The following is a 21,421-nucleotide window of genomic DNA, read 5'->3' as shown; positions in this document are numbered from 1 at the left end:
GCAAATGTTTTTTACTGTTTTCTGTATTAAAAAATGGGTTTTAAATCTTAAATATACAACTACTATAAAACAACATTTTAAACATTTTAAAGAATTAACTTTAAAAGTATTGTTAAATTTTAATAAGTAAGCTTTTGTTTGATATTTATAAAAAACTAAAGCTTTACTTCTAAAGCTGTTTGCTAATCTTGTTATTTTAAACGTTTAAAACTTTAAAAAAGAACAAACAATTGTGGATTTAGATTTATATATATAAATAAAAAAAACTTGTACAAAAAACGCGTTTTATAAGTTATCTTGAAAGAAATGGATTATTTTTAAATTCATAGCAGCAAAAAATTTAAAATTATTTACCATGGCTAACCTCTAACGGTACCCAAAAGCAACATTTTTATTTTACTTACCCACTTTCATTTTGACTAAGAAAACTACAGAGAGTTAGGATATACAATTAAAGTAATGTACTAATTACGAACAATTAAGTCCATAAATATATTTTTGTCTACATTTCCTTTGAAATATGGGTTATGCTTGCCTTGAATATATAAACAATAATTATTACAATTTTTCAACGACTTTGCGCGGGCCAAGTGCAAGTTTTACAATTTACAAATTGCTTTTAAATGGGCTGTGAAAAAGTTTTAATGAGTTTTCCTCACAGCAGTCCTACATCTAAGCACTCTGTATATACCGCCCACCGCCTTGTCAACGATTTCTGTTTATGCATTTTCATTTTCATTATCATTTTCCTTTTTTTTTCGACCAGCACTGCCCTCTCGTTTTCCGCTTTACATTTGTTATTAAGCGAGCGTTTTCAGTTACTTTTTATTCCTTTTTTGCACCAAAAGTTTACCCTGGCAGTGTCACAGTGGGTGGGCGGTGGGCGTGGCCCTACATTGAAAATGTTTTTGGGGGGAAAGGTCGCTTAATGAAATTATATCAATCGGGCAGATCAGCCACCCCTAACTCGCTGAGCCTGGCAGCTGGCAAATGACATTTGCTTTTGCCAATTGTTCATATTTTCATTAAGCGACATTTGAATTTCCCCGATTGTAACCTGCAATCGTTTCACTTCAGAATCAGATTCGGTTTGGAATTGCTACCCCGCATTGCATGATTCCATTTCTAATTTCGGTCTGGTCAAGAACAGGGCCCAAGAGCAAGTCTCACGTCAAATTAAATCAAGCTGTAATATAAAGAAAATTGAAGCCAAGTCCCCTTTGTGCCATAAAGCACGGAGAGCCAAGGAACTCGGGCGTTCAAAGGGGGGAGTAATGGAGCTTTCCTTGGGGCGGGTGTGGGTGGTTTTTGCAGCTGATTGGCAATATAACACCAGGAACCTTAGCATTCAGGCGAAATTTAACCCTGGTGCTTGTGGCTGAGATTCTTATATAAAACTATAAAGAGTTGTAAAATTGATAATATATATATAGGAAATGTTTGACCTGATTAGAAAATTTGTTAAAATTTTTTTTTGGCAAAATAATAATACAAAATTATTCTATTCTCATCACATATATCAAATATTTTATGATTTAAAAAACGTTTGTTCTGATTATTTAATTTTATTGGTTTCTGGTTTTGAAAAATATAAAAACAACTTCCTGCTTTTCTGCCTAAATCAGACCTCTCATCAAAATGAAACCTTTACATATAACATGATCAAAGGATCGATTGAACAAATGGACAACTGGAGGGGGTGAGATAAACGTGTTGCTGGCCACTTGTAATTGCCAGCAAATAATTTCGACCTGCCAAATGGCAACTGCTCTTGCCTCATAAATACAACCGCCAACTAACCGTACGAATTTATAGTCAACACTTAATCTAAGCTGTCAATGTGGATGCAACAGCAGTAGCGAGAACAACTTAAGTGGGAAACTAGTGGTATCGTAATTGGCGGGGATTACGACAAAACGTAAAAGTGCAGGACGGCACGTGAATGCGGAAGTTGCGCCCGGAATTGGCCAAAGTGAAGAAGTCGTAAAGTTTTAGTTGCATTCTGCCGTCTTCGCCTTCGAATTGGACGCTTAATTTATGTTTCAATTCCAATTAGCCAACAAGGCGCGGGCTGTTATGCTACTTTTCTTTCTTTTCGCTACCAATTGCACGGGTGAAAATTGAAGATGGATTTTTATAAATGTTTTGAGTTAAGGCAAAATATTATTGCCAGATATATCCTTTATTCTTTACTTTCGGAATACAAAAGGTATTGCCTACTTTTAGTAATATTAATTTTAATTTCCTAAAAATATTTTAGCACCTTATCTGATTTAAATACTATTTCTTTTTTTTGAAATGTTTAAACTTTAGCAAAATCACTTCGGTTTGAAAACCTCATTTCTTTGTTTTCAAGATTGCATATGTCAAAAAATACTGATGAGATGATATTTTTTTTCCAGTGCACCCTGGTAATTGACTTTCGGCCTGGCCCTGACGCGTCATTTGTAATTGTATATCAACACGAGGAGCAGAGACGAAAGAAGCGTTTATTAGCCATGGCCAAATGCAGCTAATTGAAGTTCAAATTGCGTTGGCATGAGTTGAAAAGGCAAAGGAAACCGTTGAAATGTAAGCACTCACATGTGATTCCTGTCGGTTCAATAAAACGTTAAGTTCAGTCAGACGACAATGCAGACGTAAACGAAGACGAATCCACTTAAGTCCGCAACCAAAAAAAAAAAAAAATAGGTAATGCGAAAGCCAATTCAACACTCAAACACAATCAGCAAAGAAAACCATTGCCGAATGTTGGGGGAAATAAAATCAAGCATAAATGCAATAATACAATTTATGTGCCGAATTTCATAAGGACCATAATGGACACACAGGCACACTCTCCGCTCCTTAATCCCCACAACAAAGATATGTGTGTTGAGTGCGGAGCCAACAAAGGTGACTTTCTCAAGTTGGCTCGCAATCGCTGTAATCGTAATCACATTTGGCGCCGTGATTCTGATGCTATTTGCGAGTGTGCGAGTGTGTGAGTGTGTCATTTTCATTGCGCAAAACTTTCGCTCCGCCAGTCAAGGCAACAATGTCTCCAACACTTGCAAACCGGACATCCGTATGGATCCATCCATCTCCCATTCTCTGTCTCGTTGGGCAAGTTAACAACATTTGCTTGACGTTTGCCAATTGCATTATGACTCAATTGTGAGCTGAACGATTTTACGGACAAGCCAAGGAATCAAAGAGAGGTTTTAGCATCAATAGGGCAACTTCAACTCGAGTGTCGGTCCATTGATGGAGAAACAGAAACGGAAACGGAAACTGTAAAGCGGAATTTGAGTGCAGGTCGATCAAAATACCATTTAAGATTAAGGTTTAAAGGTGTAGTCTATTAGGAGTTTTAATTTTTATAAAATAAAAGTCCACTTAATATATATATATATTTAGTTTTTATCAAACTTTTTTAAAGTAATGCATTTTTATTTCAATTAGTTTTTTAAAAAACATTATACAAATCTCTTCCCACCAATTACCAAACAAATTTGTTTGGCAGTGATTTCTATGCTTATTAAGTAACATAACTTAAAAATATATATACAATTTGTATCAAATATTATTGTGTAAAATAAATAAGTTAAATAGAAATTCGATATTGATTGGCACCATACACTGGACCAGTACTCTAGTGTAGGTCGAACGTAAAGGAGCTTTGTGGTGTATGGATTTTCGAATTCCTCAAGCAGGACAAAGGACACCAAGATATTGAATAGTATCTATGAGTTCCTTAGAGTATTTGCGAACATGTGGATTGGATCGATAAAATGACATGGATATACATTTATCTGGACTAAGTAGCTTGCTGACTTGACTTGGTGGTGCCATATGCATACACAACTTGATGTCATCCGCATACATAATAACATTTGGAGGATTCAATTATTTGAGGAAGATCATTAATTAAAAGTCAAAGAAGACTTCTTTGAGGTTCTCCCGAATTTACAGATACAGTTTAGAAATAAACGTTGTTGAAATTGACCTTTTCAGAACGATTTGTTTAAAAACTTGTGAATTACTAGCTTTATAAATATATAACATCCCTCTGATTTCTCAATACTTGAATTTTTTATCTGAATGTACCCTTTTAAATGTTTTCCTCCACCATCAAACAAGAAAGCTGAAGATATTAGTACTGTGCTATTATGCATCATTGTTGTCACTCTTGAGGGGTAAAAAACCACATATCCACATTTGGCTGCGTATCTTCATGTAACTTTGACTGTAACACGGCGACTGAGCGGCTTGAAGAGTAAATGGAACTGAAAATGCATTAACAATTTGGCAACGCCGTTAATGCATCTCCGATGGGCCATAAATTGCGCGGCCGCAATATGTTTGGGCCACTTGATGGCCCTTCAGCGGTGAATTGTAAGTTGCCATCACCACCGTCATCAGGCGGGCCAAGTCCGTGGAATGTGGAGCAAGTGCGGCAAGTGCACAGACCTTACTACCTGATTCCGGCCATTATGCAATGCCTAGGCCAAGAGTTGGGCTCTTTTAACTGGGTCGTCGACACGCCCTTCTCCAATATAAAGTATACAGATATATATGTATATATATGTTCCCCCGCCTTTGTGGCTGTCACTTGGAGCTGGGCAATTGTAAATTGATTTGCCACGATCGAGGGATAGAGAAATGGATTTCTGAAAGTCACGCAAAGCCAGCCAGCAAAGCTGAAACAAGTTTGAGGAGTGCGCCCGATTATGAGTAATTGGCACTGCGGTGGTCAGGCCTTCTATATATGACCTGCCCACCGACTTATCCGGCACAGTTGTTCCCATAGCTCCACCAACCGACATGGCTCACTTCCACTTCCTCGGCGTCGCCTCCAGCCTGCTGCTCCTGCTGGCCTCCACCAGGGCGGGATTGATTGCCCAGCCGAGCATCAGCTATGCGGGCGATGAGCACGCGGTGGCCCACACCCAGCAGAATGTGGTCAGGAGCTTTGACGGCACCGTCTCCCACTACGCCAAGTCGGTGGCCACGCCCTTCTCGCAGGTCCACAAGCAAGACACCCGGATCAGCAACAATGTCTACCAGCCGGCGGTGGCCAAGACCTTCAGCTACGCCCCAGCCCCAGTTCCAGTCTCGATCCCGGCTCCAGTCTACACCCATCAGGCTCAGCCGGAGCCATCTCATCTGTTCACCCAGGCATCGCCGGTCTACCATCAACCCGCCCGTGTCCAGACCTCTCCGGTGTACCATCAGCCCGCTCAGGTGGCGACTCCTTCGGTCTACCACCAACCTGCCCATGTGGAGACCCCCGCCGTTTATCACCAGCCCGCCCACTACAGTCACCAGCCCACCGTCATCCAGTATTCCCCGGCGGAGACCGTCTCCCACATGACCTTCGATGGTTTCGGTACCCATTACGGTTTCTAAACTATAGTTTAACTAACTAACTTTATACCTTGTTGCGTACACTTGTACTTGTTAATTAAATTGTTCAACAAATATTGATCGATCGATTATACTTATGTTTGATATTTTAAACATTTTCACAACAATATAAATATTTGTAATGAAAAATAATGCAACAAAATATTTTTAGATAATAAAAATGATTAGCAATTATTGGCAAATCCGTATGTCTTAACTTTAAATTAAATATTTTCGATACTGTTTTGTTTAAGTATGGAAAAATTTAGATTTGAAATGAAAAAAAAATTAAATCACAATTTTCCTATTTTAAAAAACAATTAAATAATTACATTGCTATATTTTTAGTTTATTTTAAGTAAGTCAATATTTTGAGAAACAATGTTTCATTCATGTCGCTTTTCTCTGGGTGTAAAAATTGCTAGCACCAATAATAAAGTTAATAAAATATTTTAGTTTATATTGTAGAAAAGTTAAAAGAAAGGGTGAATATTTGATGTTCGTTATAAAGTGTCTGTTAAAGAACGCAAAATTCTACGAAATTAATGATACTTAGTTTTGAATTTAAAGAAAAGTTTACTTGCCTTCTGTTTGACTGCTATAAATAAGCATTTTATAGTTATTCAAAAGCTAAACAGATGAGTTTGAAGTTCATTTGTAGTTATAGTTCTTGCAATGCTAACTTTTTTGCATCATGTCCTCTGCATTTGGCCACAGGCTCCAATCCCTCGATTTACTGGGCCCGCCAGCGGTTTACTCTCAGTTTATCACTCACGTTCGGAGGCAGCGTAAACAAATCATAAAAATCCACAGAAAGTGCACATTACAAATAGCCCCAAGTAGGACATTACACCAGTCCGTGATCCTTGCCTTGTCGGCGGGGGATGCGAATTGGGAGTGCGGAGGGGTTACGTGATTTGTGCAGCGCAAACTTAAAAATCGGACATGGAAGCTACGTGACTCGCATGGCAACCGAAGGAGCCAGGAGCATTTGAAAGGACGAAGGACCATCAACTGGCGTGCCTTATGAACTAATAAGATTCTTCCCCTCCTCGTAAATTATGCACATTGACAACTGTAATCGGGAAATTGAAATCAGATTTTTGCAGGCTCATTAATTTTGCAAAAGAAAAGAAAACTCTTAGGGAGCCGGAAGCAAATCGAAAACTCTCAAATGCCCAAAGTCAATAATCAATTTGTGCGCTCGGGTTTTATCTATCCATAGTTTGCCAAAATGATAGCTTCATTAGCTGGCCATCAAAGTAATGGCCAAAATGATTACCAGAATAGAGACTGCAACTTCTGAAGTAAACTTCTGAATAGAAAAAAAGGAGCAAAAGGCTAGAATTTGCAAAAAATGAAGCCATAAACTCAGCTTAGTCCGGGATCCAGCCGGACCTCCTGGCCCGGCCCTTTTTGGGCCACCGCTTCTGTCCGCCACTTGAGTGCTAAAAGGCGCAATGATAAAATATTTTCCCGACCATGGCAAGTAAATTTGTTGGCTAAAAAGTTGAAACGTTGAAACAGCTAACAAAAAGCAAGAGACGAAGAAAGGCCGAGCCGTTAGTTGTTGTTTTTATTTAGCTGTTGCGGTTAAAGTTTTCCCACTTTCCAACCCCAGGACATCGTTCAAAGGGAAGTTGGCAAAATAAAAATGCAAAATAAAAAATGCCCAGTAAGACGTATTTATCAACATAATTACATTTTTTAATGGCCCCTTAAACCGCAAAATGGCAAAGCGAGATAAAGTCGTTGCGCAAAAATGTTACAAAATGGTGAAAACTTACTTAACCATCTGCATTCTTTGCCTTTTCTTGGCCTAAGAAAATATTAACTCGATTACCGAAAAGTTTTTTGAAGTTGCTCAAATAATTGCGGTTAACTTCAGTGATTTAAAATATTATACACTGGATTACTCATCAAATTTCTTTCGTCGTATATTTGTTTGCCTTATAAATACTTAATAATATATATAAATTACACAAATCAACACAATTTTTTAGCAGGTCCCACCGCATTTGAATCCAATATTATAGGCTCAGCTTTTTGTACCCTTGCAGAGGGTATTATAATTTCTGTCAGAAGTTTGCAACGCAGGGAAGGAGACATCTCCGACCCTATAAAGTATATATGTTCTTGATCAGCATCACTAGTAGAGTCGATCTAGCCTTGTCCGTCTGTCCGTCCGTTTCTACGCAAACTAGTCTCTCAGTTTTAAAGCTATCTGCATGAAACTTTCCCAAAAGTTGTCTTTCTATTGCAGGTAGTATATAAGTCGGAACGAGCCGGATCGGACGACTATAGCATATAGCTCTCATAGGAACAATCGAAAAAAATAAATAAAAAAAAATTATAACTTTGCTGTTTTTATTTTTTTTTAATTCTTCGACATAAAGTAATACTTAAATATTTCAGAATTACGGTTTAAGTTTCATCAAAATCGGACGACTATAAATAACTATCTAATAATTGAGCTGCAAATCATCATAGCTTCAATGTTTTTAAATATATACGCAAGTAAATCATAATTCTAGTGTTTTCAAAAATATTTAATTCTTGCAAAGCTACAAGGGTATATGAACTTCGGATTGCCGAAGTTTGCTTCCTTTCTTGTTTTTCATATATAAGTTGTTTAAGAATGGTTAAACAATTTCATAAGGCTTTTTGAAAATAAAAAATCACATTTTTCTTCAATATGTACGGTATTGAAAGCCCTCTTAAATTAATCAGAAGAGAAAATATGCACGTTAAATTTGTAAAATTTAATTTAATAATTTACCACCGCTTCTATTAGTTTTAGCCCGAGTGGGATTGAATAAAATCATGCTAATATAATGTTTGTATGTATGTAGATAAATTGAGAACTCGTTTGGAAAAACAAAGCTTAATTACATCGCGACAGTCATATATATCATATATATTTATAAAGAGAGATAGTTTTATTGTCAACCTCTTTTTAATGAAGAGAAATAACTTGATTAGCTATCTCCCAAAGCTATATATAAACGCGATAAGGTCGATCAGAGTTAGTGCCCTCAACAGTGGCTCTCCGGCAAGATGTGGACACCTCTGTGCGCGATTGTCTTTCTCGTGGTGATTGTGAGTCCGCTGGCGGAGACGAGTTCCATCCGCAGGCGAAAGTCTATCAGACTTCAACTGAGTGACTACCTCAGCTATGACGGAGTGATGTCGTACCTGGATCGGCTGGCCATAGCCCACAGCGATCGGGTGACCCTAAAGGAGGTGGGTCGATCGTACGAGAACCGTGCCCTGAAACTCGTCATGATAACGAACGGAGATGGGCGGCAGGGAAAGAGGGTGATCTTCTTGGATGCCGCCTTGCACGCTCGGGAATGGATGACCCCCGCCGCCGCCCTCTATGCCATCAATAAGTTGGTGGTTGAGTTTGAGGAAAATGCCCACCTCCTAGCCGACTTCGATTGGCACATTATGCCACTGGTCAATCCCGATGGTTACGAGTACTCCCGCAGTAAGGATCGTTATTGGAGAAACACAAGGACACCGAATGGCGGCGGCTGTTTCGGCACCAATCTCAACAGGAACTTTGAAGTGGGCTGGGCAGAGGGTTTTCCGGAGCTAAAAGATCCTTGCGATGAAAATTACGCGGGAAATGAACCATTTTCCGAGGTGGAGTCACGTACAGTGCGCGATATAATGCACAGCCTGGTGGAAAGTGAGCGAGCTGTCATGTATCTTTCCCTGCACACGGCCAACCGTTCGGTTTTCTATCCTTGGGTTTATGAAAGGTGAGTATTTTAGTAAGTGTTAAGTTGGGATATACTGCTTATAGCAACAAAATTATAAAGTTAAATTTTAAATAGTCATAAATAAGCAGAGAAACATATTTGAGCTCTCAGGTCAGCTTACCACTGATTTTTTATTGATTAAGACAAAATTCTCCTCGAAATAAATTTCGGTTGGAATAGATTTCTGTTTAAAAACTGTTTTTAATAAATTATTAATTTACTAAATAAATTATTTTCTCTGCAGTACTCCGGTGCCGAATCAAGGGGAACACGATGAAATCGCCAAGTATGTCGCCGATCAAATATTTCAGAGCACTGGCACGGTAATAAAGCCGCGGCAGGCCGCTCAATATTCCGGAACATTCGGCGGTACCAGTATGGATTACGCCTATAAAGTGGGATTCCCCCTCTCTTTTGTCTTCGAGATGTCGGGAACGGGCGGGGACCACGTGGAGTACAAGTTTTTCCCACCAACCTGGGATATACGACGCTTAGCTGATGAATCGTGGACGGGTATTCGAGCGTTTGGCGAGAAGGTCATTGAAATATACCCGCCCTCCCGACAATTAAAGCCATCACAGATACAGAGACTTACCGGAAGTGCATCACGGAATTGGGGCTTAAGTTCCATGGTTGGAACAACCACCTTGCTTCTCGTATATTTTACCAACAATTTTGTAAGCCATTAAATGAGATACACCTAAAAATACTCCTTTGCTCGTACCGACAAAAATGCTAAAAACTAAGGGCGTTTTGCCAATGTTATGTTAAGGTTCTACTTTCTAATCTTTTAGAGAAAAATAACATTTGGTAACATTGTTTCGTTTTTCAAACCATAAATTTGTACTATACATCTTCTGTTATACTAAAATCAATAACTTTACAGATTTTAACTAGAGTACTGCCTCTAGTTATGAATTTCTAGTTAGATAAACCCTTAAATTAAATTAGAAACAACAATTTAACAGAATGCAAAAACATAATATGTTCTTTAAAAAATTGCCATATTCAGTTAGTAAAATGAAAAATCAATTTGTAAACATACATATCTTTTACAAAAAATCTTGTTCTTTTAAATTTCCTTCAAGTTTAAAATCTAATTTTTAATTCGTGAATATGCAACATATCAGCATTTGGTTAAATTCTTTGTTATTTGCAGGCATTGCGGAAAATATCAGTTTCTCTTGCACTCTTTAAAGAGTTTTAATATCCAGTGGTGGGCAGTGGGAAACCCCCTTCCGCCAACCCATCCATTTATCACTCACTCTCTTGCACTCTTTTGCATTACGCATACGCCTCGTTGTCCGCCTGTTTGCGCTTGCTATCAACGTGACTTGGCTGCTTCGTTGGCGTGGAAAAGGGAAGGGCTTTTCGGGTGGAAGAACGGGCTTGGAATACCCGCATATCACTCGCATTGTCCGATACATTTCACATGCTGCAATTAACGCAACAAATTGCATTTTTAATATGCAAAATTAATGCGGAAAATCTTTCTGTGCTAGCGGAGCAGCTGAAAGGAAGCGAAACGAAACGAAACGAATCGCGAGATATATCCAAGCATTTTATTTATAACAGTCATTGTGAAAATTGAAAATCCACATTCGGAGTACAATTAAAAACACTTTTCGCTTGCATGTGAACATTCTCGTCGTGCTGTGAATATTGTGAGTGTTTAAAATAATAAAATGCCATTACAAAGTCAAAGTTGCCTGGCCCCAGGAAGCTGCTGTTAATTAGTTTTTTCGAAGGCAGCCCCTTGGCCAGCTGACGAGTCCAACCGTCTATCTATCCATCTAGCCATTCATTCATGCACTTTATGCGCGGGAGTTGGGTCAAATGTTTTAATTTCCGCACGAATGTCTCTAGCGGAAATTACTTAAAAAAAAGTCCACCACCCAGGGCGGGTGTCAATCGCCTGGAGGGCCTTGCAATCTTGCCGCTGGGGTGGGAATAATTACTAGGAATACGAGTGCTTAATAGACCCACTCATGGTTCCCTAGCTTTAAATAGTCTACCCAGATTAGCACAATTATCGCTCTAGAGTTTAGAGCTTCACTGCATGCACTTTGGGTTACATTTGAATCCGAATCCGATTAGATTTACGTTTGCCGCTCTCGGATCGCTCGGATCGTTCGACTGGTTGATAGGCGTTTCAGAGTGCGAAATGCTGCTGCTATTGCTGGTTGTGTTGCTCGTTGTCGCCGGATGGATCGTCCATCTTGGCCAGGCCGATCGCCGGCGGAAAGTGGCCAATTTGCCGGGACCCGTGTGTCCACCGCTCATTGGCGCCCTACAACTAGCCCTTCGCTTGAACCCAAAAAGTAAGTATCCACTAAAAATAACCAATTTCTATTGATTCAAAGATTAATAACAAAACACCATAACAAATTATTAGTTTAAAATCAATTGGATAATGTAATATTTTTATTTCATATTTTAATTAACATTTGTTGAAATTCTGACAGAAAAAACTTTAAAAAAATAACTAAGTATATTATATAAAAATATATATACTGAAACCAATTGGAGATATGGATAATAATTATATAAAAAATTTGCATCGTTATCTGATCAATTTAATTGGCAAGCGATCTAAATTTCTTGCTTTGTGGGGAGCTCACTCATGCAGTTCACCGGAATGAAATTCAAAAATTGCTTAAAAAGTTATTATAAAAATTGAATTCAGGTCGATGGAAAAACATTTTTTTAATTACTCCTTCGAATAGATTGCGATAATGTAAACTTTGTTAATCTGCAAACAAGAAAGAATGAAAAGCTGAACATACTTGTTTACTATTATATTACATATATATGTAGAGCTTTATTAGACATTATTAATCTGATCAATTTTTTCTCTCATTCTCTTTTATTTTATGAGAAATATTGTAACAGATATTAAATATTATTTACCAGCTTTTATATATACTGACTCAGCACTGAAAGCTTGAAAGCTGTTCGTGATTACTTCTGTTTTTACACTTATTGATAAGAAAATACAAGTATTCAGTAAATATCAATGCAAACTCGACTTGACTCGCTCTCTTGATTTTATAATATTTTGTATCTATGTAATGCATGAGTCTTACTTTGCTCAGGCTAATTAATTATAATTTAAGTCGACCGGTTTTCCGAAAACCGGATACACTGAAATGTAGTACGTTTTCGTATGAATAAATTTTGATGTTAAGCTATTGTTGACGGAGAATTTCGAATTGCTTCTATAAATTATAAGCCAGGTTTAATCTACTAATATACTAATTTTAGTGTTGGTAAAGGCAAACAGTAAAATCCTTAATCTTAAGCTAATAAACTTTTCAACATACAAGATTACTTTGGAATCTCTTGTATTATTGCTAAACAATTAATGAACAACCCCTGACCATAAATAGATTTTCTTTCTTATCAATCTGAGTTCCTTTATAAAAAAATAAAAACAAGCTATGGTATTTTTAAAGTTTTTAATGGTTAGATTAATTGGGCTATACAAAGTTATTTTTAATTTAATCTTAAGCAAATAAATATTTTCAATATAGATTACCTTGGAATCTCTTGTATTATCGCTAAACCACAAATGAACGTCACCTGAATATAATCGATTTTCGTTTTTATCAATCTGAATTCCTTTATAAAAAAAATAAAAACAATCGATCTATTTTCTTTATTGGTATTTTTAAACTTGTTATCTTTTTGTATTATTAGTAAAAATTTTTGAATATAATGGTTAGATTAATTGGACTATACATAGTTATTTTTTATTTCAATTTTTGCCTGTCTGTTTCTTACATTTTTTTTAATTTAATTTATTTTTATTTTCAAATTATTTTTTTTTTAATATTTAGCTTTTTTGGAGTTGGGTCGTGAGTATGTGTCCCGATATGGTCACCTCCAGCGAATTTGGATCTTCAATCGCCTGCTGATAATGAGTGGCGATGCGGAGTTGAACGAGCAGTTGCTGAGCAGCCAGGAGCACCTGGTGAAGCATCCGGTCTACAAGGTCCTTGGACAATGGCTTGGCAACGGGTTACTCCTCAGCGATGGAAAAGTGTGGCACCAGCGCCGCAAGATCATCACGCCCACGTTTCACTTTTCGATTCTTGAACAGTTTGTGGAGGTATTTGATCAGCAGTCAAACATTTGTGTCCAAAGGCTGGCGCAGAAGGCGAATGGCGAGACCTTTGATGTGTATCGGAATATTTGTGCAGCGGCCTTGGACATTATAGCCGAAACAGCCATGGGCACAAAGATATATGCGCAGGCCAACGAAAGCACACCCTACGCCGATGCAGTCAATGAGTAAGTACTTTATTTTACAATGATGCTACATTAAAAATAAATATCTAACTTTGAATGTAAAATTTCATATTTTAAAATCATAATATTAGGTACAATGCTTATTAAATTGCTTGATTTAAATTAAAATGTTTGAATTATTGTTGAAAATATTGGATTATTTATTTATTTTAAAAGCAATTTAAATTGATTTTAAATTAATCAGATGAAACATTTAACCCTTTAAATCTTAAATATTTTAAACAGTTTTATATTTCAAAACATAAATTGACTTTAGCTCAAAAGGATCAATTCAAAGCGAAAAATATATATTTTGAGTATGAAAAACTTTGATATACTACGTATTTTATCAGTGAATACATTTTTAGAGAACTTTAACATATAGTAATAATTTCTGCACTCTTCCAGATGCACAGCCTTGTTAAGCTGGCGCTTTATGTCTGTTTATCTGCAAGTGGAACTGCTGTTTACCCTCACCCATCCGCACTTGAAATGGCGCCAAACGCAGCTAATCCGCACCATGCAAGCCTTCACCATCAAGGTGATCGAACAGCGACGTCAGGCCTTGGAGGATCAGCAGAAGCAATCCAGAATGACATTGGACACCGCTGACGAAGATGTGGGCTCCAAGCGACGAATGGCCCTATTGGATGTCCTGCTGATGTCCAGTGTTGATGGAAAACCACTGACCAACGACGAGATCCGCGAGGAGGTGGACACCTTCATGTTCGAGGGTACATGATACCACCACCAGTGCTCTGTCCTTCTGCCTGCACGAGCTTTCCAGGCATCCCAAAGTCCAGGAAAAGATGCTGGAGGAGATCCTGCGAGTTCTGGGCAACGATCGCAGCAGACCAGTAAGCATTCGGGATCTCGGGGAACTCAAGTACATGGAGTCCGTCATCAAGGAGTCACTCAGGATGTATCCACCTGTGCCGATTGTGGGTCGCAAGCTACAGACTGATTTTAAGTACAGTATGTGTCCTTAGGAATTTAATAATCAATTATAAAAAAATTAAGTTAAATGTTTTACCCTCTTTCAGCGAATTCTGTGTACGGTGATGGAGTTATACCAGCGGGCTCAGAGATTATAATAGGTATTTTTGGAGTCCATCGACAGCCGGAGACCTTTTCGAACCCGGATGAGTTCATCCCAGAGCGCCACGAAGACGGATGTCGCGTGGCACCCTTTAAAATGATCCCTTTCAGTGCCGGACCACGAAATTGCATTGGTCAAAAGTTTGCCCAGCTGGAGATGAAGATGATGCTGGCCAAGATTGTAAGAGAGTACGAACTTCTGCCGATGGGTCAGCGAGTGGAATGCGTCGTTAACATCGTCCTGCGATCGGATACCGGCTTTCAGCTGGGAATGCGCAAGCGCAGTAATACATAAGTATTAGGATTTTTCAGGGTTTTATAATAGTTTATAATTATGCTAACTAGGTTAACTCACTTACGTTGGAAAAATACAGTCACAAATATTTAACAGTGAATATCACTTAAAGTATTGTCTCAACAACAAAATATTAACTTTTCCGGAAAATTATTATATGGGCCTAATACCAAATACTTACTGTACAAATATTAACAGAAAGATTTTTAATCAAATCAAAGTAAAATTTTTTTTTTCAGATTTTCTTTATATATTTATGGATTATACACAGATTTTCGTGGCCTTAAAGCCAACTGAAATCCATTGAATGATCCTAAAATAAGTCGCAAATCCAAACGCAGTTCATCGCCGTAGGGCAACAGTTCAAATTGAGTGATAATGGGGGCCAGCAGAGTTTTCAGTAGCCTTATACTAAAGTTTTTAGCGGGACAGCATCGAGGCCCAAGACTGAAACTTAGCAGTTCCGGAGAAGAGCCTAAGAATCGCTCCGCATCAAAGTGGTTGGCATTCGAATAACGATTTTCATTACGCTGCAGCTCATAGAGGTTGATATAGATCTCGGAACCAAAGGGTAATTCTCCATCTCCCACGATACTATGTGCTGTTGGAATTTATGCTATAAAGGAAATCAAATCAGATATATCACTCATACGCACTGTAGGGAAAATCCTTCTTAAATTGTCGCCCAACTATCACTTGTGGCGGATAGAGTCGAAGAGTTTCCTGTAGCACAGCTTCTAGATAAGGAAGCTTTTCCAAATCCCATCCACCGTCCTTGTTCTGAGCCAGTCTTAATTCCTCCCAACACCTCTGTTGTACTGAGGGATTTCTCGCAATTGTGACGAGGGCGAAACAAAGTGCTGAGCTGCAGAGCAGGTAACCCAGGTAATTACAGGTATTCAGCTCCCCACAGATTTCTTCAGGTGTAAGTTCTGGATCTCTACTTTTCAGGATAGTGTCGAGCAGGGATTCATGCCATTTTTCGGGTAGTGGCTCTAGATTATCCTCGACCAAAACAATTCCGTTCTTCAACTTGTTTTGCTTTTGGTGCCGGGCTATTAGATCCTGGTGTTCTTCATTCAAACTTCTTATTAAACGATTCTGACGTCTTCTCATAAACGGAGAACTAAGCCAATAGTTGAACCGGTTGGCAGACTGCAGGCTGAGGAAGCGTTGTCTATAGAGCTCCGCTAAACTGAAAAAGATCAGGGCGGTGAGATATTAACAAACTCAATGGGTAATATCTGGGCAATACCTACTCTGCTAGATTCTTGGCATATTCCTCACTAGGATTGGCCCCGCAGGTGGTCCTTACCATCAGTTCCAAGACATTGGGAGCCACTGTATCCCAAATATCAAACACTTTTTGGTCTGATTTATCCAACAACTTCTGATACAGTTTCTCCGCCTGCTGGCGACACAATTCCATCAGCTGTTCCAGGTTCCCATTGCCAAACAGCCCACTGATCAAGCCATGTCGCCTTTGGCACTGATCCGGTTGACACATGAGGATACCTCCTTCCAGCCAATCCTTCATCAGCTCATATCCCGTCTCCAAGTGCGTTTCACTTTCCAGAAGCTGTCTGCTGAGCTCCATATCCGCCAGTGGAATAAAAAGGCGATGAAAGACCCAGCAACGACTCAAGGAACCATATTTGGTTAGGTATTCGGTACTGCACTTAAAAAAATCTTTCAGTTTAAGTTAGAAATCAATTTGCCGGAAATAAGTTTAAGGATACACCTACTTTTCGGGCTTAACAGAAGCAATTTGTGCATCGCACCCATCAGCGGCCAGGTAAAGGGTCCTTTGAGATTCCTGATCATCAACCGCTGCCGACGGGTCCTGAAGTAGTTGAAGGCCGAGGCCAGGCAAAAGCACACGAATGTGGTGGTCAAGATCATTTTTGGAACTGAGCAATAACACAGCACTCGCTTGTCTATGCTAATCGCAGCGAATCGCAATCGCTTGCATCTATCCGCTCCCCAGTTTATGGCTGTTCGAGGGGCAAAGCTTATCTTATGGGGGCCTTAAAATCTCCCAATCTTATCGATGTCGAGACCCCTTTGTTAGGCACAATAATATAATCCAAGCGATAGTTAAATCTCGGGATAAGCTGAGGTAAGTTATTTACAGAATTCTTTTTTGTTGTTTTTAGGAACAAACAAAACAAAAGTTAAACTTACAAAGAAAATGCATCGTCTTAGGTGTAAATACATTTTTGCTAGTTTTTTCTGCTTACTTAAAAACTTATAACGGCTTTTTAAAGCAAACAATATATTTTAGTAATTAGTAGTTGTTTTGAATATGGAAAATTGTTTAGTAAACATTTTTTTTATTCAGAATTTGAATTTTTTTGTTAGCAACATGAGTTCCACAAAATGTTGCTAACGGGCATATCAGCATGTTGCTAGGACTACATACAAACAATATACATACTTATGATGGAAGCTGTTTATTTACAATATTATTAGAAATACATGAACTATTTAACTATTTAAGGTAATTCGAAAATATTATATCATTATGTATAGTTTATTACTGCCACAGCTAAAATTGTTCTTAGCTACAATTTTGGGAAAAAAAGCGTGTGCTTTGGACACACGCTAGCAGGTCGACTTGATTGGCCAAGACGAAAATTACCAATACCCAATGGAGGCGTGGGGAATGAGATAAACAGATGCGCCATCTGTGCGATACAAGATACTTGGACGAGAGTTTTGACTGATAAATATTTAAATGCTTACCTAACATTTATTGCTGCTTATCCGGGGCTGTGGGACAAGATTCGAAACTATTAAACAAACCAATTTGGGGCAATCGAGTGGGGAGGACGACAAAGGACGAAGGACAAAGGACTTGGGGGCATAAGCAGCTGTTGTCCCGGCGAGCAAACAAATCTTTTGCCTTTTGTCCGTTTGCGGTTGCCGGGGTCATCGGCGAGGGTTGGTCAACCCTTTCAGGAGTTTCGGCAGTTGGACTGTCAAAAGTACATTTGCCTTGGTTACGCCACAGAAATATCCCCCAAGCATGTAATGACAATATCAGGAGCGTCCTTCCTCCCCCGACCACTTGTACATCTTGAATGTATATATCCTTGCCCTCGGGGAGTTGGCAAGAGCTGAGCTGAGTTTGTTGTGTTCCATTTCCATTTTGCGGCGTTGATGAAACTTTAATGACACTCCGCACGCATTCAAGGGGCAAGAGATGGAGGGCCATGTGTCCAGCTTCGTTTTTTGCTGCCTGCTCCGGTATTTTTCTGCACAATTTCATTTTGAGGCAACAGACAAAGCCGGCTAATGGCGGCTAATGAAGCCAGTTTTATTGGGGATTTTGTGGGCCATTGAACCCGGCTAGAAGCACTACCAATTTCCCAAGTTGGCCGTACTGTGTGAGTGTATTTATGGGGCCGAGGTATTCAGGCATTCATACGTCAATGTCACGACACACAAGTACAAGGACTCGGTCGCGGACGCGGACTCACTGTCCGGAGTCGAGTGCAATGGCCAGCGGCCATGTGACCAACACCAAGTGCTCCTTTCACCACGGTATCGCGTATGCAAATGAACAAAAAATTTGATGACAGCGTCGCCGGTGACAATGAAAAGTAAGCGAACTACAAGCCAACAGACCGAGTGTTACGCAAAAACATAAAACAACGAACGAACAGAAAACAACAAATCGGAGACCGACAAACGGCAGCAGGATACAAATCCTTTCACAGGCCTGCCGAATATGCGCTCCTGCGAAAAATTAAAACAAAGACATTGCAACAATTTACATTCCCATTGTTTGCCTCGGCGGCAGATACAGTTGGCAAAAAACGGCAAATAGATACACGTGGCTACAGTTCGTTTCATTATAGGGAAAACCGCACAATCATTTTTGCATTTTTGTAACATACAAACATAATTACGACGTTCAAAATAAAAATATTTATTTTGTTGTATCTCAAAAATAATTGAATGAAAAGAAAAAATACGCAAGCAAAAAATTTAATAATAGGCTACACAAATTTGATAAAAAAGTTTTTTTTGTAGATGTTTTTAATAATATTGTTTATTATTTTAAGCTAGAGCTGTACACCGGTTTTATGAAAGTTCGATAAAATAGGCTTATAAAATGAGATCCGTCCAGCTCTATCATCTAAGATTTATATTGATTGATTGTATTGATCGATTAGAAACTTTGGATCTGTGGTAAGGCCATAATTAACTTATATAAAAAAAAAGGAATTTTTTTTGTCTTGTGAAACATATGGTTGACATTTTCTACAGCTCAAATTAATTAAAATTTGTACTTTGCTAAAACAAAATATTGTGGACTAAAATTATGCGAAATCGGTGCAAAAAGGTTTACAGTTTTGAAACGCAGTGAACATATCCGTATAAATTGCAAATGCAGTCGGTCAGGCGGCAAGCTAGAAGGAAAAACGAGGCACAAACATACATGGAAAGCGAAGACAAGTAGAGTGAGGGGTATGGGTTAAAAAGAACTAAAAGGACAGCTCCAATTGGAGTGAGGCAAATACATAAAGCCGCCATAACGAATTAGGAAAATATCTTTGTTGAAGGTAAACCATACAATATTCATTTCAAAATGTATTTAAATTACCTATAACTTTTTCTTTCAATTCTTTTATATGAAAGTTTGTTAATTAAAAAAGAAATCAATATATTTTTAATAAGTTTTTTTATTTTGTATACGTAATTGTTATGTATGCCTTTAATTTTTTGAAAATATTCATGAAAGTCCATGAGTCACATTGTAGGGTATTAGAAAAGAATGTAAGCTGAAATATTTCTCGCCATTTTCGATGTTGGCATTGCGGTTTTTCTTGGTGTTGTTGGCTACAGGAAGCATTTTGCATGAATTGCCCATAAAAATGATATGCACATCAAGATTGTCTGATGTGACTTTTGCGATAAGCGGGAAAATTTGCTTACTAGCTCACTTTGTTCGAATTGTTAGAAAACTTAAGGTAAAAGCATTCCTCACTCATAACTCCACAGTGCTAATCAAGACGAACGGCACTTGGCTAGACATTTAATTTGGCCGCTGCTTCTAAAAGGTTTCAATCAGTCTCAGGCACGCCCTCCGCCCATTAACCACCCCTTAACCGTCACGACATTAACCATCACCCATTAGACGCCACCCATTATAAGCTGGGGTTTTGGGTACTATTATCACTATTACTGCACAGAGAAAAATTTTAAGGTGTTTTTTGTTACTGAGAAATGTGAAATTTAAATCACAAAAATAAACAAATTTTAAAAAATTTGACTTGAAGTAAATCTAGTACGAGCATATGGCTATTTCTTATTTTTCATGGACTTTAATTTATATTTTCTAAAGTATTTCTTATAAGTACGATATTGTTGCTCATAAATACTAAGTTGAGAGTAGAACTAAACTGTTTTTTTCACTAAGTTGCAGATACCGCATACTGGCATATTAACAGTCCACATCCCATTTCTTTGGTCCCCATTTCCCCATTTCCCAGATGTCATATGTCAGGCGGCTGTAATATTACGAGCTGATGACTGCGTTATGATTACTGTCAGCAGCAGGCACTCAATGAATAAGCAGATGGGAAAGTGTCAGCCTCTCACTTCTGAGTCCTTGTGCTGTGGGCTTATCACGCACTTTTCCGCCCACAAGACCACGCACCACCCACTCGCACCACCACATGTGACTTGAGGTGCCCCGCAGCGCCAACAACTTTGACTCGGCAACAATTTATCACAGCCAATTTAACCAGTTAAGTGCGAAAAAGGTTTCAGCAGACTGAACTTTACGTGGCTCAAAAGTGAGGTAAAGTGCATGTGGAATAAAGAATTGAACGAATTCCGGAATGGAATCTGGCCACTGACCACTGAATGCATCTGTGAGTCGTCCGGCGGCATTTATTTGTTTACAATCTGTTTGCGCAAAAGCTGCCGCAAGGCTTAAAACTCTGCATTTGCATTCTGACACCAGCCGGCAATTGTGGGGCAGGAAGGACTGGAGTCCTTGCATGGACTAATTGAAAAAGACAGTTACGATAAACGAGCACATTTGCATATCGAATTGTATTTTATTCGGAGTTTTTTTAATCAATATATTGACATTAATATTTTGCAAAATTGGTGAAAGGATTGAACATACAAAATTTTAAAACCAGCATAGTTATCTAACACTGTTTAAATTTTTTTTTAATTTCCGTTAATATTGTGAAAGAAAATATAAGACTTTTAAAAAAAGGTTTGTCTAAGAAAATATTTGCAGAAATTTATTGTAAATTAAAAAATTTATTAACCTTTTATTTGAATTTTACACAAATGGTCAGACTTGAAAAATTAATCGACTTTTTTTGAGTACTATTCAGTTCTGAGAAAACAATTTTGACCAATTCCCTTTAGTCCCATTAGCACATATTTTGTGCGTAACAAGTGTTTTCTAATCACTTTAAAATTTATTTTTTGTATTTATTACATCTACTCAGCTTAATTAAAACGTTTGTGCCGGAGATTGAGTTTTCCCGAGGGATCACTAGAAAGGGATGCTGGAATTTTGAAATTCATCTGCTCTCAAAACGAAGCTATT

At 38.3% G+C, this 21,421-nt stretch overlaps 4 protein-coding genes across 4 annotated transcripts; 3 read left to right on the top strand and 1 right to left on the bottom strand.

Annotated features, from left to right (window-relative positions):
- The first annotated feature begins 4,763 nt into the window (after positions 1-4,763).
- On the top strand, positions 4,764-5,480 carry LOC128258677 (uncharacterized). Its single transcript, XM_052990464.1, has one exon. It carries the CDS (start codon positions 4,807-4,809, stop codon positions 5,389-5,391), a length of 585 nt encoding a protein of 194 aa, XP_052846424.1. The 5' UTR covers positions 4,764-4,806; the 3' UTR covers positions 5,392-5,480.
- Positions 5,481-8,409: 2,929 nt separating this feature from the next.
- LOC128258477 (carboxypeptidase B) lies at positions 8,410-10,859 on the top strand. Its single transcript, XM_052990108.1, has 2 exons — positions 8,410-9,155; positions 9,400-10,859. The coding sequence occupies exons 1-2, from the start codon at positions 8,446-8,448 to the stop codon at positions 9,842-9,844; spliced, it is 1,155 nt and encodes a 384-aa protein (XP_052846068.1). The 5' UTR covers positions 8,410-8,445; the 3' UTR covers positions 9,845-10,859.
- Positions 10,860-11,002: 143 nt separating this feature from the next.
- Positions 11,003-14,961, top strand: LOC128258476 (cytochrome P450 4d8). The gene is given in 5 exon segments (XM_052990107.1): positions 11,003-11,476; positions 12,995-13,448; positions 13,854-14,181; positions 14,183-14,420; positions 14,489-14,961. Coding segments are annotated over 5 exon segments (1,632 nt in total). The 5' UTR covers positions 11,003-11,214; the 3' UTR covers positions 14,839-14,961.
- Positions 14,962-15,092: 131 nt separating this feature from the next.
- Positions 15,093-16,740, bottom strand: LOC128258393 (probable cytochrome P450 316a1). Its single transcript, XM_052989980.1, has 4 exons — positions 16,584-16,740; positions 16,098-16,527; positions 15,495-16,033; positions 15,093-15,439 (listed from the first exon to the last, which is right to left on the bottom strand). Exons 1-4 carry the CDS (start codon positions 16,738-16,740, stop codon positions 15,093-15,095), a joined length of 1,473 nt encoding a protein of 490 aa, XP_052845940.1.
- Between the last annotated feature and the right edge of the window lie 4,681 nt (positions 16,741-21,421).

The sequence above is a fragment of the Drosophila gunungcola genome, assembly GCF_025200985.1.
Source record: "Drosophila gunungcola strain Sukarami chromosome 3L unlocalized genomic scaffold, Dgunungcola_SK_2 000003F, whole genome shotgun sequence".
Lineage (NCBI taxonomy): Eukaryota > Metazoa > Arthropoda > Insecta > Diptera > Drosophilidae > Drosophila > Drosophila gunungcola.
Note: the sequence above shows the minus strand (reverse complement) of the source record. Positions and strands in the feature narration are given on the sequence as shown.